At 46.3% G+C, this 24,292-nt stretch overlaps 1 protein-coding gene across 7 annotated transcripts in view; it reads right to left on the minus strand.

Annotated features, from left to right (window-relative positions):
* Lrmda (leucine rich melanocyte differentiation associated) overlaps positions 1-24,292 on the minus strand; it is a 1,030,542-nt gene that overhangs the window by 437,527 nt on the left and 568,723 nt on the right. Inside the window, exon 1 of one of the 7 annotated variants that reach the window (XM_076544655.1) lies at positions 157-4,832. The exons of the other annotated variants lie outside the window; for them this stretch is intronic. Within the exon in view, the coding sequence (XP_076400770.1) occupies positions 157-161 (5 nt within the window). The 5' untranslated portion in view covers positions 162-4,832. Of the gene's footprint in view, positions 1-156; positions 4,833-24,292 lie in introns of those variants that run through there. 7 annotated transcript variants of the gene reach the window in all.

Here is a 24,292-nt window from a genome sequence, read left to right on the forward strand (position 1 = left end):
AGGCCATTATGAGCCGAGATAAATATTTTAACCTTCCCTTTCAGAACTGGGAATAGTTTGGGCTTGGTGCCTGTCAGCGGAGTGAATGACAAGAATTAGTAGCAGGGAGCCCGGGTGGGGGCGGAGGGGGAGAAGGGGGCCCCCGCTGGCACTCACCGCATCCTTCACGAATTGCCAACATGAAGGATGAGGGTCAGTTATTGAGAAGCCAGGATCCAAAACAAAGGGCTTCAGATACGGCCTGCAGGATAAATTTGTCAATGTCTTGTGCCTTCAGGCACCCAGCCTGGGCTGACCCTAACCTCCATTCCCAAGATAAATAACTCTGTCACAGTTCACCTTCATTCCCTGGACACAAATTTAAGCTGTCATCCATCATTCCTGCCTAGAAATCTCATACCCCTCTTACAATAATAAATATAACTTCAAGTATCATTTCTTAGCCGTTCTCCTCTGTACAGTCATAGGGGAAATGGCCAGGAAGGGGCTTTTCTCTCCCCTCACATCCTCACGTCCGTGGGCTCTTGTTTTTCTCCTTCTCCCTCTATTTTTTTTTTTTTTTTTACTAATCACTTAATTTGCTCCCGCCTAGCATCCCCATGGCTGCCCGACAGGGAGGAATTACATAATCACTCCAGGCCAAGAGAAAGCTTTTTCTTCTTTCATTATTTCTTTTTACTTGGTTTTGGTTTTGTGTGAGGACAGGGGGCTGGGAGAATTTCTGCTTCAAAGCCCCTGGTCTCAAGTTCTAATTTATGGAAGGTGGATTTTTTTTTTCTTTCTTTAAGCGTGGAGTATAGGAACATAGATTTTGAGGCAGTAAATAAAAAGGATTAAGTATCAGCTTCAAAGACAAGAATGCTATGACAGAAAGGAAAAGGTGGTCCTGTTTACTCCTGTAGTCTGAAATTAGCCTTCCACATAAGGGGCTCTCGTGAGTGTCTGGGGTGGAGGGGAGCGTGCGAGGCGCGTGTGCACAAATGCTTGCCCAGGCACACACACACACACACACACACACACACACACACACACACGACCGTTAATTAAAGTGAGCCGAAGGTCTCAGGGCTTGCCGCCGACTCCGAGCTTGTTCACCTGCCAGGCCCGGGAGATGTGCTGAATTTGCACAGGCTGGGGCCGGCTGAGCCACGGCGTCCATGAAGGGAAGACACACACTCAATCCCTGGCTAGGCTATAAAGCACAGCAGATCAGGATGGTGTCCGACCGCTCTCCGTTCACTGACTGCACTGATGCTAAGGCCCTGTCATCTCGTGTGTGTTCTGGGTGTAGCGCGCAGGCAGTGACATTCAGCCTGCGGGCTTTCCCAAGAGGCCATGGCCCTCTGGTGGGCTTTCTGACAGAGGGAGTGAGTGCGGGTGGAGGAGGCCTCCCCTTGAGATGGGCGAGCCCAGAGAGCTTGCTCTCATCTGCAGGGCCTGTGTCTCACAGACCTTCATGTGGTCCCTCTGGCACTGGCTCCAGCACCCAGAGCACAAGGGCTCTGAAGTTAGTGCTCCCTGCTGCCCGGGGCCAACACAAAACCCTGAAACCTGCGTGTACTTTTGTTTAGGAGTCATCCCATTTCATAGGCTTCTGGAAGGCAAAAACAAACAAACAAAAACCAAAACCCCCTCCCTTTGGGGGCTTAGGAGTCTGCATGGGGCTTGGTCTGGCCTCCTCGGACTCCTTCCAGCCTGAACTGGGGCATACCGAAAGCCCGGCCCTAGGTGTCCCCTAGCTCAGAGGATTTCAGGAAGACTGAGGGGACATCTGTGTACAATGTCTGCCTCCTGCTCCTCTCCACTGCACACACCGACTGTGTCCCCAGTCAGTGTGGCCTCCTCCTGCCATCCACTGGTTTATCCCAGAAGCCATAGGGAGTGAGACACTGGAGGAATCATAGCAGGTGGGCCGATGAACAAATCCAGTGTGCAGGAATCCTTGGGCTCTCTAAAGCCCTAGGCTTTTCTCTTTGTTTGTTGTTGTTTGTTTGTTTGTTTGCATCTGGTACCCATAGATCCTTGGCTGGCCTCAAACTCATAGCCAAGGATGACCTTGAACTTCTGATCCTCCTGTTTAGACAAGTATTGGGGTTATGGGCATGTTCCACCAGGCCTAGTTGTGGGTGTCTGAGGACCAGATACTGAATATAAAATCAAGTTCTCTATCAAAAGAGCCACGAGTCCCTTTCTCCACGGGAGTCAGTGAACCAAAGTCCATTAACCACAAGTGCTGCAGGGCCAGGTCCCTGCTTGCCACGGGGGTGGGGGAGGGTGGTGTGGGGGTGGGGTAGGAGGTAGGGGGTGGGGTGGAGCTTCCCCTCCCCCCCTCCCACACACACACATGCACCCCACCTCCCATCAGGAAGCCTTCTGGGCAGCTAATAAGTTCTTTGTCCACCAGCATCAGATAGGCCCTGGTCAAGGGCAACATTCAGATACACACCGTTCCAAGTTATGTTATGTAAATACTGTATTTCTATCATGAGAATCAGCAAAGGGCTGGCCCACTGGCAAGTGAGCAGAGGAAAGCTCCCCTCCCAGACTGTTTCTGAGGCAGCATAAAACAAGAGGACACCCCATGAAGAGGGACAATGCCAGTACCCCACAAGGGCACTGCCCCCCATCCAGTCTGCTTCTTAGTCCCCACAATCCAGGCCCCATAGGGGAGGGAGACATCAGGGAAGAGTCCCACCAAATCCCCGGTCTCTGGCCTGCTTTCCAGATTCTTTTCTTCTCTGTGACGTTGTTAGTGCTCAGTAAAGGAAGAGCTGAGTTGTATGGGAGGGTGCTGACATATAAAGCCTCATGGGCATCATGGGCGTCAGCTCTTGGGAATGTGTTCCGCTAAGCAGAGAACTGAGGGACCGGAGGCAGGAGGCTCAGAACACCGTGAGGGAGAGGCACCAGCGAAAAGAATTTGTGGAGTTCCAATGGCACGTTGGAAGCCAGCAAACAGGCAGGCGAAAAGGACTTCCCGTTTTACTTTGAATTTTTTTCCAGTGACTGTTACAATTGTTGTTTTCCGAAAGAAATGATCAGGAAGGAGTTTCCTGCTACCATCTTTGCGTTCTTTTCCCCCACACCCGATTCTCACAGGTAGATATTCGCTGTTGTACAAAAGGACAAGGTTCAAAAAAAAAACAAGTGTGTCAAAGTCCAGGCACCGCACTTCCTTTGCCCGGGATGGCGCAGGTAGCTTACAGGGATGATAATATGGTCTAAGCTAATGTGTAAACTACAAAACGCACCCCCCAAAGTAAGAGCCTGACTGTCACTCTAGGGTTATGCCTGAGAGGTATGGGCTGGAGGGAGTCACTGGGGGTGGGGGGTTCTTACACTACTGGGAGAAACCAGCAGAGAGAGAATGGGGGCACCCCACTGAGGGCAGGGGGGCACCCAGGAGGGACCACTCCAGGGCAGGTGGTTTATTCTGTAAATCTCATCAGCCTCTCCAGATCAGGTTGCAGGCGCTTCCTTCCCTCTGCGCCAGTGGTAAAGCTGGCATGACCACACCCATAGGTGGCATCTTGGTCACCCTGCTCACTGGGCTCTCTGGGGGAGCTTGTGGTTGTCCTGGGAAGAGTCCTAGTGCCTTTTCCAAAGTCACATCAAGATGACAGAACCATCACAATGCATTTGGCTCTAGTGGAGGCAGGCAGAGGGAACTTTTAAGTTTCCACTGTAATTAACCCTATCCTCGTTAAGATAATTATGATCAAGCTTCCTGTCACAGTTAATATCCCACCATCATCGCCCGTGGCTCACACGCTGCCCTCATTAGCCTATAGAAAGAGGGGTGCTAAAGAGGCAGCCGGGCCCTGCCCGGGCTAGGCCAGCAGCTGGAGGCTCGCCCAGGGTTGGGGGCCTGGCAACACCTTCCTGATCTCTGCAGTTACTGGGGGGATGCAAACTCAGCCTTCTCAGCCTTTTTCCTTGGGAACTGGCCACTTGGGAGGATGGTAACCAGAAAGGCCAGGAGCTGGGGCTGGGGTGTCTGATCTAGACCAGCGATGCCCACTCCCCCTCCACACTCCCCTTTTGCCAGCACACAATCAGCAGAACACAGTGGTACCATGGACGTCACCAGAGATCGCTTCCCTACGCTCCTGGTGTCTCCTCAGCTTACAGGCTCCGCCAAGGGTTGGGTCTCTGTCCCCTCAGCTGCCAGTCTAAAGCAGTGGTGACACTTGTGTAGTGGGGACAGCCCACCGCAGACCTGTGTGAGGAGGACCTGGTCTTGGCTTTATCCTGCACCCAATCATGGCATTCCCAAGTCAGCCAAGGAAACCCCACCTCCGCTCACAACTTTACCTGCCCCTGCAACATAGTCATCCGAACATCCAAACCTGCACTGACAGATCCAGAGTGCATAGGCCGTGGACAGGCCAACGGCCTACCTAGCCCACATGCCCCAAACCTACCACATGCTCAAAACCTACCACCCAGGTCAACTGCCTTATCTTAAGGGCAAGACCTTATCTTCCTAGAACTCAGTCTGCCCAGCCCTGAGGTAAAGAAGGGAAGTTAGTGTGATTTCCACTCACCTGGATAGCTGTCAGGTTCACAGAGGACTCAGAGTTAAATCTTAGCCTATAAGGCTGCCCAGCCCAGAGCTGTGAGTCTAATCAAATAACCCTGAGAAGCCCAAGGACCAGGCAGGTGGCTAGCCCAGCGAGCTGCCAGTGGTGAGGGGGCAATCCCTGTGGGAATCCCTGTCTTTAGCAGAGGAAAGAGCGTGTACTCCTATACCATGCCTGAGACAAAAAAAAAAAAAAAAAAAAAAAAATCTGAATACTTCCTTATCATCTTCGTAAACAGACTCACCTCGGAGACCCTCCCTATTATCTGGCCACTCTCAGGCCTGTCCTTCCACTGACCTATATAATCTTTATAATTTAGCAACCAGGTCATTGATCCCCACGATCACGGCATGGGGCCAGCATGGGGCTCCCACAGGCCGGCGTCTGCTCTAACTGGTCAGTGTGGCGGTTAAAAGGTCTAAATGCTGTCGCTGAGTGCAGAAACAATAATTTGGCCCCGCTTCATTTGCACACCTGGCACGCAGTGGCTATTAGAGAAGTCTGAAAGTGAACTTCCCACAGAGGCTGTGGTCAAAGCTACAAGGACAGGTGGGACAGGACAGAGCTCACCCCTAGGGAGCGAAGAAAGACAGAGGGAGTTGGGAAGGGATGATGTGACTAGTCAAGGTTTAGTCAAGGGGCCCAGCACCAGCATGTCACGTGGGTCTGAGAGGGGTGTTCTATCTGCCATACGATTCTCATCATATCCTACTTAAATTGTGGCATGGATGTATAGGCTGACAGATAGGCAATAAACAGAGAGAGGTGATTGGTAATGATAGGTAGATAGATGATAGACTACTATATTTAATAAAGTATATATCATCATTTATTATCCTATATGCTTGGCTCTATAATTTTCTGTTTTTCTGTCATTCAGGTCACAAAGCTACACACATACATACACACAATGTAATAATATAAATCAATTACTATGTAACATGTCTGTAAGAACAGGAGGTAGCAGAGGCTCTATGATTTGTTATGTAGAGTATATTAACAGCAAGTGGCAGTGTGGGACACAGATTTAAGGTCAAGTATGAAGTCCTGTGGGATATCCTTCATGATGCATAATTCGTAAGGTGTATAAAATAAAATTCATTGCTAGGAAGTGCGATCCAAAGGCAAGACCAGTGAAGGAAACCAATGAATCTAACTAGATTTGAAAGTTTCATGCTCAGTACCTAAGAGTACTAAGGTATCTTCCAAATATGGGACCTGATAAATGACCTAGAATGAGTAAGAGTCAGAGTCCAGAAATAGGGCTTTCACTTTCTGGTACTTGAAAGGAGAAGTAAGCAGGCAGATTCTCCAATCTTCGGATCTCTAGGCTCCATATTAACCTACCTGGGATTCTGGTCCTCTGCCTATGAGGAAATATTTGCCTTAGGACATGGTGGATAATGTATCTGATATCCCACCCTATTAACCTCTGTGCTCTTACTACCTGGACGCTCAGAACTAAATTCTGAGGGGCCCACCTACTAAAAGCTAATCATTTGTGACCTCTAATACCTGCTTTTCTAATGCCATTCTTTTTTTTTTTTTTTTTTTTTTTTTTTGGTTTTTTTTTTTTTGAGACAGGGTTTCTCTGTGTAGCTTTGCGCCTTTCCTGGAACTCACTTGGTAGCCCAGGCTGGCCTCGAACTCACAGAGATCCGCCTGCCTCTGCCTCCCGAGTGCTGGGATTAAAGGCGTGCGCCACCACCGCCCGGCTCTAATGCCATTCTTAAGGAGTATAGATTTATAGCATTGGTATTTTATTTACCTGTGCAACACGTTTAAATTGGATTGACTCTAATACAACAGTTCAAACCTTTTGCTGATAGAAGGGACCCTATTAAGAACACAGTAGTGCATGCTTTCTCACACAGTTACTGTGCCGTGTGTGTGTGTGTGTGTGTGTGTGTGTGTGTGTGTGTGTGTGTGTGTCAGATTCTATGAGACCAGCTTTCCAGGTGACACTTGATGAGGAATGAAGATGATACATAGGGTGTCCAGAGTCAAGTGGCTTCGAAAAAACTTTTACTGACTTCCTTGTAGCGGGAGACAAAGGGTCAGCTAGAAAATGACAGCTTTAGGCAAAGTCACAGTGGTTCAAATTGAGCTGGGCATGGTGGCACACAGCTGTGACACCAGCTGGCAGGAGTGGAGGCTGAAGAATCAGAAGTCGCAAGCTTACCTTCCTTGGATGCATAATGAGCTTGCAGCCAGCCTGGGTTACATGGGACCCTGTCTTGAAGACCAGAAACAAAGGAAATTCCTAGTGGCTCAGATTGCAGTAGAGGCAGATTCTAAAGGCTTTAGTTTCCTTCCTTCCTTCCTTCCTTCCTTCCTTCCTTCCTTCCTTCCTTCCTTCCTTCCTTCCTTCCTTCCTTCCTTCCTTCCTTCCTTCCTTCCTTCCTTCCTTCCTTCCTTCCTTCCTTCCTTCCTTCCTCTTCCTTTGCCTCTTTCTCATTTTTTTTTACCACTGACTTGCCTTAGGACATGTTTAACACACTTATGATTGTGAAAACCCTGGAAAGATATTAAGAAAGACACACTGAGCTGGAGAGATGGTTCAGTGGCTAAGAACACTGGCTAAAAACACTTCCAGAGGATCCAGGTTCAGTTCCCAGCACCCATATGGTGGCTCACACACAGCTCACTATAACTCTAATCTAGGGAATCTGATGCCCCCTTCTGGCCTCTGAGGGCATTGCACACAGACATAAATGCAGGCAAAAACAGACAAAAAACCCAGAAACAAAATAAAATTCTTTTTAAAAAAGAAAGATGCATCAGGTCGCAAGATGACTGTGTTAGAATTAACAACTATATCAATCCAATCTGGTGAATTTCCAGTGCTCATTTAGTTACAGATTTAAAGACCAACAACCAAAACCTATACCTTTAAAAATCAAAAGGCAAAGGAAAATTGATCAATACCTATGGCCCCTCTAAAAAGCCTAAGCTCAAGATCATTATTACAGGAAGAGCATTAATGAATCAGTACAGAAAAGCTAAATTCCTAGTTGAAAGATAATTAAAAATAAACTTAAGCAGAAAATTGATAGATAATAATCAATAGAATTGTATAAATAATAGAAATGTGGGAGAAAAATTTTACCCTCACCAGGATATTAGCTCAAATCAAAAGATATTCCTATTGTTCTCTTAAGTTAGCACATAATTTTGTGAAAAGTTCTAGGTAATAGATCAACATAGTACTTGAGGGAAAGCAAGGTTCTTATCTTTCTAGATACTAATTTATGTTAAAAGTTAATGATTAGAAATGATTGCTCCAGGCCTAATAATTGATGCACTAAATATCAAAGATGTTTGCATGGCATGCATGCAAAGAAGTTCACTACATCTGCATCATCAATACCATTATCATTACTATGTTTGTGTGTACGTGTGCGTGTGCATGTGCAAGTGTGTATGTTCATGCTTGTGTATGAGTGTACAGGTACACGTGGAGACCAGAGGCCAATCTCAGGTATTATTCCTCCTGAAGTGTCCATCTTGTTAGTTGTGATGAGACCTCTCACTGGTACCTGGGGCTTCCCAATTTTACCAAGCTGCTCACTTACTGCTTCAGCAGGGGGATCACAACTGCAGCCGCTCTGCCAGCCTTTTCATGTGAGTGCTGGGGACTCAACTCGGGGTCCTCGGGCTGGCTCAGCAAGCACTTTCCTGACTGAGCGCTCGCGCTCGCTCTCTCTCTCTCTCTCTCTCTCTCTCTCTCTCTCTCTCTCTCTCTCTCTCTCTCTCTCTCTCTCATCCCCCAACCCCTACCTGTCAGCCACCCTTTTTTAAATGTCTTTTTGTTATAAGATATTGCATGTGATCCACTCTAAGTTTTTTTTAATGTTTTTTGTTATAAGATATTGCCATGTGATCCACTCTAGATTTTTTTTTTGTTTTTTTGTTATAAGATATTGCCATGTGATCCACTCTAGCTTGGAACTCAGGATCCTCCTGCCTCTGCCTGGGATGGCAGGTGTGTGCCAGCCTGCTTTGTTTTATAGTATTGTTCATAACAACCTAAGCAATATAACCATCCAACAACAGAGAGATGATTACAAACAGCCTAGTATATCTGAATAATTAAATACCACACCGCAATTAAAATTTTTACAGACAGATATCTAATGAGCCAGTAGAATTTCATGCTATATATTTACGTAGCTAAAATTAAATTACAAGAACTGTGGTACACACACCAATAGCTCATGCAAGGAAATTAAAAGCTATTCATAGGCTCGCCTCCATTTTCCACACAAATGTTATCTGTGCCATGTTTCTGTGGGTATTTTCTTCCATGTTGATTGTTAAGAGTCATCAAAGTAGTGTTTATTAACTGTTTCTCATTATAAACTCCTATCAATATGCAATGTAATACACAGACTTGATAATTCAGTATATATGCAAACTCAATTAAATGCATATATTTGTATATATACATACACATAATACATGCACATATACCTGCATATTTATGTATATATATGAATGCATATATATGCATCCATGCCTATGACTATATCTCAAATATACATTTTAAGCCTTCTAGTAATTTGCATTTCACTGTTTTCTCCAGTTACTGCATTTTCTATTACAAGTAAATACTTTATAATGAGAAAAATCTCTAGTAAATATTACTTTGATCTTCATTGATTGTTTTTGTGCTGAAGACAAATTCAGGGCTTTGTGTAAGTTAGGCAAGCAAGCTTTAACCAGCTGGGGTACAGCCTAGCCCTTTTAAGTTTCTGTATTTAGATAGGGTCTCACTAAGTTACCCCAGCTGCCTCTGAACTCACTATTTAGCACAGGCTGGCCTGTAACTTCAGGTCCTCTTCCCTCAGCCTCCCATGTAGCTGAGATTATAGGCAAGCACCACTATATTCAGTATTCATTTCAAGCCATACAAAGAGGGAGGAGACATTGGTGAAGGGCAGTGTCTGGGAATAGGGCTCAGTATCACTTACTGGCCCCTACGTAACTCTGTCTGGAATTGTTTTTCAGGGTGCCAGAGTCAAAGGGGAGGAGTCAATATTTACAGTTGCCCCCACCCCCACTCCGCCACAACCCGAGGACAATCACGAAGCACAGAAGGTTCTAAGTAGGCAAAGAAGATCAGTGGTCTCAAAGTACCAAGTCTCTGGGGTTCCAGGAAGCAGGATCAAGAGTGCAATCATGCACATGGGAGATGGCTTGGACCACTGTTTTACACTGATAAAAATAGAGGCATTGTTTACCAAGGCTGAATCCAGCTCCCGAGTCTCTATACACACATGGTCAGTGACAAGGCATGGAGACTGGTTGGTGCACGTTTCTATACAGGGATTAGGTTTGGTGACTTCTACTCAGGTACTCTGGTTAGCCGACTAGAGCTTCCTCCTCTGCAGCCACAGTTGGCAAGGGCCGCTAAGAACAAGTTCCACCTTGCCAGAGGGTCCCCAGGGGTCGTCTGGGAAGGAGAGGAACACAGAATTCGATTTGCACCATCCCTTGTGACACTAAACTCCAATGTTGCCCTTGTCTTCCAGTGGGAACTGGGACGGTTTTCTAGTTCCCTGCAAGGACCTCCTCATAAACCGAAAAGCACATCTCAACACACACCAGCTTCTGGCAAACTACAAAGTAACATCAGAAATACAGCTTCATTTATGGAAGACCCTAGCATGGTCTTCTTATGAACTCAGAGTTTGAGTGTTCCATCTCCCAAGGCTCCACCCACCTCTCACAGAAGACAACTAATATCCAGGGAGGTAAAACAGTTCGCCTTAAACGTTGCATAACGATCAAGCCACATCTTGAAGTTTTGAGTGCCCGTTTCAGTGCAGCCTGAACTCCGCGAGACTCTCCGGGAGTCTTAATAACACAGAGCTGTGGTTCAGAAACGGGAAGTCACCCCTCGCCACAACCTTTAGCTAAACAATTTGAATGTTGGGTTGTAATCCTATCACTATAATGACCAACTTAGGTTTGTTGCCAGTTCTTCTGCTTTTCAATCTGTTCCCCAATTGTCCTGTATCCCCTACCATAAACAGGTCTTGAAGCTTCACGTGACCTTTAAGAGGCTGAAGACAAGACTGGGTGAAGTGAAGTTGAAATTTATCAGCTAATGGTATGTTGAAGGTGTGTCCCTCATAGCTCAGGTGTTCGCTGGTTTGCAAAACGAAGTGCATTTGGTCACCTCTTTTGTTCTTTGCAGTTCTTTACAAGTCTCGGGGACTCAAAGGGGACTGTGGCATGGTCCTCTGTTACGAATGGTAACTGCATACTGAGAGGTAGATACCAGATAGCACAGGCTCATAAATTAAGCTTGAATGACAGATGCTACTTGGAGGAGGCTTGGGTTTTTGAACACTTGGTCTCCAGCTGGTGGTATTATTCAGGAAAACTGTGGAAGGTTTGGGAGATGGAGACTTGATAGCGGAAGTGTGTCGCTGGGGGCAGGCTCTCTCAGTGGCTGGGCCCCACTGACTGCTCATGCTCTGTTTGCTGACCACAGATACAATGTGCCCAGTGGGCTTTACGCTGCAGGTACCATACCTTCCCCAACAGGGTGGACTGCATCCTGTTGGAGATAGAATCCAATCTCTCCTTCAAGTTGCTTTGGCCAGGCATTTTTGTTATAGCAACACGTAAAGTAACTAAGAGAGAGACCACCATGGCTTGAGATGATCTTCAGCTACATCTCAAATCCAATAAACTCCAGTTTTTCAGTACCTACTTACACGTTCATCCACACATGGCTGGGGGTACGGGGAGGCATAGAGAAAGAGATACCTGGATCCTGACACTCAGGAAATCCCTAGCCTGAGAATCTTGTCTAGCACCAGAAGGGATGTATGTGGTACCCACTCGCATCATGTTAAGAACTCACATCCTGCTTGGGAGGGCACTACTCCTGTTCAGTTTATCACCTGTAGACTAATGAAGAAACTGACTGGAAATGAGGAGAAAGCAGGCAGGAACACAGATTGCTAAGCAATGTAGACAAGACCAGTGCTGGAAGCTAAGAGAGATGAGGGTTATAAAGAGTTCCCTGTATAGATCCACCACTGCTCTGCTTGCCCTGAACTTATCACATGTAGTCAGGCCTTCAAGATAGAGATGAGGTGGCAGACATCCAACACTGTCTGTGTCGTGTCCTTGTCCTTCTCCCCCTCTCAGCTGTCCTCCATGGTCTAAGGGACCCTTGCCTGCATCTCTCCTACCAGTGACAGACAGCATTTGGGCCTGAGCCTTGACGGTGCCTCTAAAAATTATTTTGATTCACGGTCTGAGATTTTACAAAACCACACAGCCCGCATGAAGGCCGTGGCTTCAGGACCTTGTTTGTTTTTAAGAGTCCAAAGAGTGAGTTTGTGTGGTGGGTCCTGTAAATGGAGGGTTTCTTTGCTGGGGAGATGTGAGGGAGCGGACACGGTGAGCCGCAGCCGAGGTATGCCTGTGCGTCGCCATGGGGCGGAAGGCCCTGCTGGTTGGGGAGGCTCCCACGGCCATTGGGCAAACACAAACTGGGCCAAGAACACGGTGCTTCAACCTCATGACTGTTTGCTTGAAAGATAACAGTGTCTCTTCCACATAAGCCTTTCACCACCTTATAGAAAGGGATTTTTCTTAAAAAAAAAAAAAAATTCAACAGATGATGTATACTCACTGCAAACCAACCAGAAAGGAAGACATTGCCGTGGCTGGGCCTCCTGCTCCTGGGATCCAAGAGGGGCCCTAACCAAATACTTTGTCCAAAGATCAGCTCCCCCTAGGCCAGACACCCTCGAATGGAATTAAGCCAGGAGAGCCAGCAAAAACGTGCCAGGTGTTGACTCTGTGAGGTCCCGGGAGGCTGAAAAGGGCGAAAACATGTTTTCAGCTCCAGACTACAAGATAGCTTTTTGTGGGTGAAGGAGAGGGGGCTCTGGGACATCTCAGACCTCTCAAAGGGCTCATATGAAAGGCACATTCTCTCTCAAAGACAGCTCCAGCTCTGTGCCTCAGAAAACCTCCCACAGAACAAGCCAGTGAGGTGAGCTCCCCATTTCACACCATGTGTGTATTCGATCCTGAACAGCACTGTAGAGATTCAGTGAACTAGACATTGCCCTGGGGCTACACTGAGGTTCCTACCTCCTCTGCCTCCTGTGACTGGAGGCCACAGGACACCAGGGTGGTTTTCGCAGCAACATACAGTTCCGGTAGGGTGTCCCTTGTCAACTCATTAAGCCAACTGCATGTAAGATGTGGATATGCATAGGAAGACTTCCAAATCAGGGGACATGGACCCTGTTTCCAAGCCCTCATGTGACATGAGCTCTTGGGAATGTAACATGTCAAGTTCTGTCTCTATCACAGTAGCAAGAAGGTCCCCAAGTTGGACACCTTGTAGATCTTCCCTTGGAGCTCCCAGGAGATAAAGAACACAGAAACAATCCTAGATAAGCATAATCTGTTCATAGAAATATTACTTAAAAACTAAATTCACATATTTTATTTTACAAGGGAAAATGAGTTATCTCAGAAGAGCAAGTAGCCAGTCACCCCCAAAGAATATAGATAAGCGTTATATATCATACAATTGCTTGGAAGATGGCAACCTGCAAGAACCTCTACTTAAAGAACCATCAAGAACCTGATTTGCATCCTGCCTTGGTCATCACCCTACCACGATGCTTCAATCATAACATTCCACACCCTGTACCCTTCTGGCTGCAGGCCTCACTTTCTACATCTGTTAATTGGGGCAGCAACACTACTTTGGAGGTCCCTTCAACCTCCACCATCCTACACTCCAAATAGTAGGAGGAAACATCACAACCCAAAGTTTCACTGTTGAGTCAATTATTCCACCATTTAATACCAAGTTCAACTTCTAAATAGCCCAAACCTAAGGGTTTGAGGTCAAAGTACGTGCCAAGCCTTTAAGTATGAATTAAATTAATACATGAATCTGGAGGGGGGAATGGAAATTTGGGGTTGCAAAACTCATTTCCCCTCCTACTTTGCCTTGTCTTTCATAGCAACCCAAACTAGAACATGACAGGTCAAGTGACACACTTCTTAGAAGGCAAGAGACAAATGTTTGATGAATTGACCATTGGTCCAGGACTGACGGGCATTATATGTGCGTAATGGCCAAGCTGACTTTTCATGCTGATCACTGCCAAGATAAGAAACCATAATGAATGAACCCCCAGGATGCCCTGCACAGAGACAGCTTTAATTTGACTGGTTTTAATAAAATTAATTCTTCAAAAAGAGACGCTGGAGAAAGGAAGAAGATGATTTGGACAGATCAGAAAGGCTGACGATGACATGGACATGGAACAGATATTATCTGTTGGTTTTCCATTTCTTATGTCAGTCAAATGAGTGGAAGGAGGAAGTTGGATTTCATTACATCTATAATTCATTAAAATGCCTGTATGTACCCTATATTCAATGGAGACACTGGGATCCTGAGATGAAATGGCTGGCTATAACAAATGGATCTTTCATGAATCTCTTATTCTTCCTTCAAGGACTGTTTACTGAACATGCCTTCCCCAGGGCCAGAGTGAATGCAAGGAGTTTTCTCCCAGCCCATGGATGCTGCAAAATACTGAGTTCTCCTGCACTGAACTTCTCTAGCAAAACATGGAAGGTTCCCTGGTCTCAGGGCTTCCCCCATGCCAGATGCTCTGTCAAGCAACTATGCCCACATGCCCTCACACACTGGGCCCCACAGCACCTCACTGCCTGTTTCCTTGTTTATCCCCTGCTTTTGGTCCCCTGGAACATATGTGTTGGGATTCACTTAGTAGACGACAAGACATTTTTCACCATAGTACAGTAAAAGCATCACAATGTCAAGACAGCAACCGGATGGACAGAAACACAAGAGAAAAGAGCCTTAGTTCAACCTAGGACAAACTCCAGCTGTGGCATTGAGTAAATTACCCTGTGGACCTTGGCTTCCTCCGTAGGTAAGATCTTGGCTCACAGCAGATGACTGCTGTATCTTTTAACAATTGTCATTTGAAGCCTTCTGTGTGACCGGCACTTCTAAGTACAGAGGTGGTTAAGACGCTACTTTGTCCCCAGTGGTTTCATGATCACACAAAACCATGGTATAGACACACAATCATCTCAACTCAGAAACACGTGAGTTCTGCTTCTACCTTCAAATGACTCTCTAAACATCTTTAGAGTCCGTTCTAACATCCAGATACCTCCAGATTTGTGTCCTAACATCTATCCTCTGATGTTGAAGATAAAATACAGAATTACAAAGAAGTTTGGTTGCCCAAGTACTAAGGTGGCCACCTTCCATGATACCATGATTGTCTCCACTGTGAGAACAAGGCATCTATGCAAATCACCGTGGAAACACACTTCTTCCCCCACCTCCTGCTTCTGCAAGGGCAGTTTTTTTCCCCCCATTGCAATAGGCAAGTCACTCGTTACTCAACAGCTCAGCAAGGTTGGTGCTGCTGGAGAATATAAAGTTTTATGAGATGCCTCCCCTCCTCTCTCTGGATTTAACTGAGAAAGTGAGTGAGGGAGAAAGCCTGGCTGAGGAGTTCAGGGTGAATTATAGACTGCCGCTCAAGATTCACAGCTCTTTGTGGTAGGAGGTTAATATTCTCACATGTCATTAGGTCTGCTGGCTCTCCTGATGGTTCATTGAAGCAGGCAGCAAATTATTTCCTCATGCCGCCGAGGACAGCACACTTCAAAGCAAGGAAACTCAGGTCAGGACAGGCCTTTCGGGTAGATTAATGACTTAGGATCACCACGGGTTGTCTGTAGGTAAGAAGGAGCCTGAAGCTTTTGACAAAGCTAACTTTTTGATCAGTCTTGACCCTCCTTTTAAGTCAGACCTCCAGATTTTATTCCTATCACCTTCTAAGTACCCACCAAGACCTACAGGAAGGTTGAATAACCTGTCTGGTCATTTTATCTTCGCTTGAAATGCCTCCACTTGCTCAGTGATAATGTACATCCCACCCACAGTTCAAGGAGGAGCTTAAACTTATTCCTTGGAGAAGACTTCATATCTCCCAAACTGGCCCACGTGTCTCTAGGCTGAACTCCCCAGGGACTTCTATGTGATGTTCCTGCTCCCACTGCCCAAGGGCTTCCTCGGTCTTCCAGTTGTCCGAGGCATCTGATGCTTAGTCGTCTACCTGACAATCAAGTCTTATGATGACTAACATATCATAGTAGCCTACATGTCTAGTGATGGCTGATGGAGTAGGAGGAGTGTGTCACAGATGCAGATCCGATTCTGAACTTCTTTCCACCCCAGAAGAGCAGACTCATTAAATGTGTCTTTGAAACAAGCCTGGGAATCACCACTTACAAAGATCACAGTAGCTGAGGGAAGAGTGCTGATGAGCACACAATATTGACGGGGAGTCAGAGAAGAGGCAAGGGCCGTCTTCCTCATGCGCAGGATTGTTATATAGGTATATTTAGTGCAAACCCCCATCATGATCCATATTCTAGTCTTGCCTGTTCTAGGTCTTCTGAACACAAAAATGACTCTCAATGGGGTCTTGAGCACCATCTTGGAGGTGGTCCCAGTCAAGAATCCACTGGGAGAACCTGGAAGAGACTCAACACAGTGCCCATATCTGAGCCCCACAACCTGGGCACTCTGAGCAGGTATCGGGCCAGAAACCTAGACTCCTTGTCCAGTGTGTAGATGAACTAGGGGTGTGTGTGTGTGTGTGTGTGTGTGTGTGTGTGTGTGTGTGTGTGTGTGTTTTGGAGGGAGGTGTCTGCCTTGAGGACATGGGCATCGGCAGGACTGACAGCAGCCGGCCTCTCCATTTCCAACACAATACAGAAACAGAAGGGGTGCCTCTTACTGTCAGGCTCGCCTACCTCCTGGGTTTGCACACATACACACACACACACACACACACACACACACACACACACACGTCTGTATACACAGACAGACACACACACACACATACAGAGAGAGAGAGTGAGTCTGTACACACTGACAGTTCTCAAAGGCCAGACAGGTGCCCTGCACCCACTCGCCTCTGGCCTGAGCTGTGTATTCATTATTTTTCTTATTGTGACGACAAAACAGCTAACAGGAGCGACCGTAGAAAGGAAAGGTCTATCTCCAGGTTGGAGGGCACAGTCCATAATGGTGGAGGGGGGGTCCTGGGGGTCAGAGGGGTCACACTGTGTTCACAGTCAGGAAGAAGAGAAAGATGAATGCTGCTGCTCAGCTCCTGGATTAGTTACTCTTCTAATGCTGTGATAAGATCCCCCATTGCCATGGCAACTTCCAGGAGAAAGAGGCCTGTACTGAGTACACACGTGAGACTTAGTACAAGCAGAGAGCATCCCTTCAGTGGGCCTCCATTGCTCCAGAGCAAAGAGGGGTAACTAGATCAGGGGGTAAAAAGGGTTCTTTGTGGGCTGAGTCAGAATCTCCAGAAACCTTTACTTAAAACTCCAATGCAGGGGCCCAGAGTCCACACTCTACCACATGGCATGATTCCTCATGAGTAGACTTAGGTATTCAATTTAATTTCCCATGTTCTTTCTATGTCTATCAAGTCTGGGACTCCAGTAAGTCCCCAACTCAAGACTACCCCATGGGTCTAATGACTTACTATGTTCACTGAACCAGAGAGTGTCCATGTTTTTGTGCACTGGAAGAGAAAAGCACCAACTTCAATTAAAAGTAATCCAATCCGGGTTACTTTCAAGGCTTTTCTACATTAAAATACCTCAAGTTTTTTGTTTTTTGTTTTTGTTTGTTTTTTTTTGTTTTTTGTTTTTTGTTTTTTGTTTTTTTTTACTTTGGGGTCTAGAGCGCTGGCTCAGTAGACAAAACACTTGCCATGCAGACGTGGGGACTGAAGTTTAAACCAACAGTCCATATAAAGTCAGGAAAAATATGGCAGCCTTCCTGAGATCTCAGTGGTCCAGATGGACGCAGGATCCTTTGGGCAAGCTGACTAACAGGACCAGCAGAGTTGCCGAGTTCTGAGTTCAGCAAGACATCCAGCCTCAGCAAATAAAACAGAGAGTGACCAAGGAAGAGAGCAAATGTCAGCCTCTGGCTTACACACACACACACACACACACACACACACACACACACATACACACACACACACACACCTGCCTCCATAAATATGCAAGCATGTGCACATACACAGCTGCATCATACACATGCAAACATGCATACACACATACAAGCAAAAAAGAAAAAAAACAATGCTCATATTTTTTTTTCTATATCCTGCAGGTTGCTTTGAGAAAGGCTAAAAACCAAAGTCATCAGTCCAATGGCAAGGTTGTTCTATAGCAAAGTCTGGCCTCTCTGGATACAGGATGGATTTCTCTTTCAGTGCCAAATCATGGTGGATTCTTTCATGTCATAGGAAATATCAAAAATATGCCTAAGTCAACTAAGGCATTATCTTTTCATGAGAACAGCCAGAACCCAACTGGCAGTAACCCTGGGATACCTGCCTGTTAGCCAGGAAGAAATCCTGAAGCATTTTTAGGGTAGCCATGGAGGTGTTAAAATGTGAAAGAAATGCCCGTCGTCACAAAAAAGACAACAGGGAATGGTGGGGACTGTGTGGACCAGAGAGGTCACACTGTACCTTCTCACATCCCATTAGTGTTGTGTTGTCACAGTCAAGATGACCGTGTAATGTGTTGTATGAACTGGAACAACTTCCAGGGCAAAGGGGACATTATTCCCTATTACGCCTAGAAAGCAGGCATTAACCCAAATTGCACTGGGCAACAGGAAATGAAACTTAACCTACTTATTACCCCCACACTGTAACCTTGAATAATACGATTATGAGAAGCGATCTATTCAAATGTTCAGCATCTACAGCATGAGGTACGAATAGGGATTACTTATTATTCTGTGTCTTAAAAAATCTGCCAATACGTCACATCTGTGCCTTGCACAGTTCCCCCAAATCTCTTTAACTACAACCTCGCCTTCCTAATATGAGTTGTCTGAGAAAGACACAATACCCCCAACCTCAAAGATATCCCTAGAATTACCTGAATGAAGGAGGTCAGCAGTGCTAAGTGGGGATAATATGTGAAAAACGAAGATATTTGGGGTGCCATGACAGGGGGTACTACTAGCGTTCATTGAACACAGGCCAGGGGCACTGAGGACTGTGAGACCCAAATCACCACAATAAAGAATGATCTGACCCAAAGTGTCATCCGTGTCAGGGCTGAGGAGTCGCGGCACAGACAGAGACCAGTGCTTCTGCCCCTCTGCTGTAGGGTGAGTGCTGTCCTTTCTTTCCCTCTGACAGCCACCTGGGTGAGCTCCCCTGCACTGCTGAGGTCCCAGCCATCCTCCGGGCCCAGGTTGGGGTGTGGGAAGGTACCGTCTCAGGCACAGAAGAGAAAGCACAGCTGTCAGCCCCCACAGTGAAGGCGACAGATTTTCCCTGGTGTGATGGGAGCAGACAAGATTGACAGACTCTGTGACTTTTCCTTTCTCCAACATTAGTGGGGAAGGAAGTGATAGCAAACATATCAGGCAGGTTGAAGCTGCAGCGCTCATTGGCGCTCAGGGGCCCTAACACATCGAAAGATGTCTGCATCCTGGGAGCCAGGACGGCCCCAGAGAACACCCCTAACAAAGTGTGCTTGTCCTGAGCTTAAGATAATCCCCTTCCACACAGTTTAGGTCTGTGCCAGCACTGGGTGCAGATATGACTCCATCATCACTCCAGATGGGCTCAGTCTCTCATGTGTAGGGAAGCAGGAATCAGGCTGGAAGAAGATGCTTATCCAAACTCATACCCTTTAGAGAAAGGGGAACTCTGCAAACAACGGCTGACCAAGGAAGAAGAAAGATAAGATGGAAGAGGACTGACCTATTGAGAACCAAGGAGAGCAGTGAGGTCAAGGGGTCTTAAACCTTGGCCCCAAATGTCTCCTACATTAGTCCCAGGCTACTGAACAGATATCCATGATCCGGCAAGCTTATAAACAGAAATGTTTCTGTCTCTTGGAGCTAGAAATCTTAAGTCTCTGTGTTGGGAGGCTCTGATGCTGGCCCTCTCCCTCCTAATTTCTGCTATTGTGCCTCGTAGCCAAATGCAAATGTGTTTTTTGCCAAACTCATGGCACTTACCCTGTGCATAGGTATAACTACCTACATGGCATCCAGTTTACAAGGCTAGCCACAATACTGAATTACAGAACCATCCTGGTCCAGTATGACTTCATCATAACAGACTGTCTCTAAAACCAAGAAACAAAGAAAAAACTCGATCTCCAAACCTGCTCACATTCAGAGGTACTGAGATACAGTGCTTTACCAAATGAAACTTGGTGGGGGGTGCAAAATGTAGCTCTGTTCACTTCCTAAGTGACCACTATTCCTGTAAGGAATAACTAAGGGAATTTTTTATGAAAGCCAGGCATTCAGAACTGAGTCTCAGAAGGCGCTTCAGTGTGGTCAAATCCAATCTCTCAAAGCTGTGTGCATTTACAGTCCTCTCCTTAGGCTGTGCTTCCCTTTAGGCTCGGCTTCCTATGCCCAGCTTAAGTCAACCATGATGAAAAACATACCACATTGTATGTCTATTACTCAAAATATTCAAATACAGCACACTTTTTCAGCGTTCACTCTTGTGGGCTGGATGGCCCAATGGGAAAAGTCATGCATGCATAATCCTCAATACACACATAAGAGCCAAGCATAGTAGCACATATCTGTAACCTGTAATATCTACAAGGGAAGAGACAGGAGGATCTTGGGGGCTTGCTGGCCAGCCAGCCTAGTCAACTGGAAAGTTCCAGGTTGAAGTAAGTGAGCCTGTCTCAAAAAATAAGGTGGACGGCTGGCAAGATGGTACAGTATAAACTTCTACAGTGTCTAAACATGTAGACCTGAGCTCTACACCTTGGGAATAATAGAACTCAGTTCCTGTCCCCTTACACACACACACACACACACACACACACACACACACACACATACACACACACACACATACACACACACACACACACACACACACGTGTCGTTGTATGTACTTCCCCCCTTCCATTAACAGTAAGTAAAATAAGGTAAGGAGCAACTAATGAAGACATACAGCTAATGAAGAATCAACTAATGACCTCTGGCTTATATATGTCCACGCAGCAGAAAGTACTCTGGCACACACACATTCACAACACAAAACAAGCAGCTGCACACATAAAGAAATATATTAAAGTTCACACCCACATCCATTATTCATTCTCTGAAATACAGCCATGGACTTAAGTAAATAACCCCCAGCATGGAATTGATGCTAATAATGGTGTCTCTCTTGTTCCTCGCTCAGCCCTGAAGACAAAGTTACAAAACCAGGCTATTACACAAGGGGACCAGAGGACTCCTTCAGCAAATGCTGACTCTAAACAATCCTCGGGGAAGTGCAGGTAAATTCTGGCTAATACATTGGCAATACTCCATAGTACTAAACTCACCAAAAGTGAAGAGTAAACAAATGGGAAAAACGGTGTAGGTTAGAGATTCCTACCAAAGTAGCAAGCAGTACTTCTCCCATCAGGAGCCATTGAACATCATGGCCACGAGTCTGAAATGAGCATCCTCAAAGGAAAAAACTCAACATGTGCTTAGAGCGAGCCTCCACTGAGCTTGTTTTCATGTGAAGGATTAGATAACCGCTGCATTCCAATTGTTTATAATTCTCATGGAGAGACAAGATGTTGACGTGTGGAAATTAAACAATATGAGATTCAAGGAGTAATTTGAGGTAACAATAGAACCGTCACAAAGCAATATATGCTTATATGTCACATAAACAATATAGAAAATAAATGGAACAAGAACTCAGAGGGAGTGACTACTGGAGACTGAAAGTCGAGCAATGGCGCTTTCAGAAGAGCAGGTTCGGAGCTGAGACTTAGAAATGATCACAGAGTGCTCCTACCACTGCCTTATGCAGAGAGGAGGACTTGGCAGCAGGACTTTCAGAAAGACATCCTGTGAAAGTAATTAATATAATTTCATAATTAAAGACAACTGGAAAATGTGCTTAAATGGATACCTGGCTCTTGCACAATGCCAGAATAATGGGGTGTTATGACTGGGAGTCAGTGGTGTAGTAGGCAGCTTCTTAGCTGACTTCAAAGACTCCCTTCCTCTTGGTATTCAAGTCCTTGCATAACCCGTCTGGACATCTAAATGTGGGACACACCCAGAGAACTGTTTGTTGAAGAATAACGGCAAAGGTGATGGGTGTCACCTCTAAGAAGGTTACCAAAAGTCTGGACTTTGGCTTTCTGAATTTCTCCTCCCCTAGCCCCACCCCTTTCAGCCAAGGTCTCACTAGACAACCAGGATAGCCTGGAATTTGCAATGATTCTCCTCCCTCTGGCTCCCCTGTGTAAGGACTGCAGACATGTGCACCTCTTATTCTAGCCCTCTACCATGTCTAGAGATGCCTTGTGGTCACGCTCACATGGAGAAGAACTGATGGAGGCCTCTAACCAGGAGCCACAAAGACAAAGATTTCGTCTACTATGGTTCCGAGAACTAAATGCTAACGGCACTCCTGTGGGCATGCTTGGAAATGGACCCTTTACCATCAAGCCTTGAAGTGATGGCAGGCCTCTTTGGAACCTTCACTGGGAGACCATGGAGAGAGCTGCATCCAAGTCCCAGTCTACAGAGACTGAATGTGATATGTTTGTCATTGGACGCTGTTCAATTTGGGGTTGATTTCATACACTATAATATGTAACTAATTCAAATGCATCTCTTCTTCTAATCTGCCAACTAAGCCCCTTCTGTGTGCACAATAAGTGGATAAATAGATAGGAAACTTAGCTGAGGCCAAGAGACACAAAGAGGCTCCATGACTTGGGGTCAGGTCCTTCACTTACAGAAGTGATGTACTAAAAAGTAGCTTGCAGTTTTCAAAGTGAGCCGCAATTTGGTTCATTGAGTTTCTGGGAGCTCAAACTTTGCCTGCCAGAAGAGACCCAGACAGAGATGCATTCTGCAGGGACACCAGGAATATTTGGTGGGCACAGACATGTGCAATGTTAGGACTGATCTCCCAGAAGCAGGTTTTGAAATGAGGAACTGAAGGAAAGTCATTCTTTTGGAAGGGACCCATGTGCAACACCAGAGTTAAGAAATGGACCAAAGTCAATAAAGGATGCAATACGAGGTGGGCGGCTGGCTGCCGCTCCACCCCTCTAGGCCAGGGATCAGCAGACTGATTATGTATAAGCTGAGAGGGTAAGTACAGTAGGACAGTGGGCCAAAGGGTTTCCATTACTAACACTCCACTCTTGGGACAGTAGCCACAGACAGCAGCCGCTTCCCCCTGCCTGAGAACTGAGAAGGTCTCAGTGGCCAGAAAAAAGGTGCAACTACATGCAGCTAGAAGCTTTCAGTTCGGTGTGCAGAGGAACAGGTGAGTGAGGAGGGCAGAGGGGGAGTACCAGTATCCTGCCAAGAGACTCCGCCCCAGTCTGACGCATCCTTTAAGAAGACAGTGGGAGTGAAGATGGGAAGTAAGAGGAACCGAAGTAGAGGCTTTCTGTGATGGGTGGAATGTTCTGTCAACATTCCCCTTCCCCTTCCTCTTCCTCTCCCCTTCCCTAAGGAACACCATCACTATTCCAGCAGGTAGAATTTTCCAGTTAGACAGTTTACCCATTATCCTCACTAAGTCTCAACTAACAATTCAACCACCCCGCTTCTTTGGGCATGCAGAGACTCCACCCTTAAGGAATTCTTGGTTGAGGTGTGGAGGTGTTGTTGCTGATGATGATCTGAAACCCTGGATTAAAGCACCCTTTTCCTGGATGAAGAGAGTGCGACAATAAATTAAATAATGGTTTGAGCAGTTCACAGCCCCAGCTCACTGCATTCTCAGTGGAGGAGAGAATCCACCCTTCCTCTCTCCTCTGCAGGAGGTTCAAGTTGAAGACAGACAAAAATTAAATGAAGTTAAATCATCTTATTATGTAATTGGGACTAGGCCTCAGGCTTCAGCAGTCAAGATGGGATTAAGGGCAGAGCACCTGGGCTGCCATTCTCCTGGGTCCCATTACTGCCCCCCTCATCCCTTTTTATAGCCAACAGATTAAAATGCGAGCCTAGCAATCTTTGATCTTTCACTTGCTGACACAAATCCTTTCAAGCTTCCAACATTTTCTGCTGAGGTAATTAGTAGTAATTAAAAGGTTTCCAACAGTCTCTGCTCCTTATTTCCCCACCGTGTCTTTCTCTCCTCCCCCCTTCCCCAAAAGAAATTGCTTTTACAAGTGCCTTCCATCTCCCAAACACGGGCATCCCTCCCTTTCGTCTTTATCTGACTTGGCCAGATCAAGTAGATTAGGGATTCCATTATTCCGCATACAAAGCCAGACAACAGGGTTTTTACTATCGCACCTGACCTGGTGAGAGTGTGGAGGGCTTAGGTTCGCAAACAAGCACCCCAGCTTGTAGGCTTCTATGAAAAGACAGTCCAATTATGCAGAAAAAGACACGGGGCAGTATCTCCTGCGAAAGGAAGACCATTTAAAGAAGTGTCTGCTCCAGCGCCTGTCATTTGGACACCGCGAGCAGCCACCATTGTGTGCTGCTATGGTCTGAATGGAGATGGCCGCCACAGGCTCCGGCAGTTAAGCACTCGGTACCCAGCTGATAGTGTCGTTTTGGAGATAACAGGGCC

The sequence above is a fragment of the Peromyscus maniculatus genome, chromosome 9, assembly GCF_049852395.1.
Source record: "Peromyscus maniculatus bairdii isolate BWxNUB_F1_BW_parent chromosome 9, HU_Pman_BW_mat_3.1, whole genome shotgun sequence".
NCBI classification, from domain to species: Eukaryota; Metazoa; Chordata; class Mammalia; order Rodentia; family Cricetidae; genus Peromyscus; species Peromyscus maniculatus.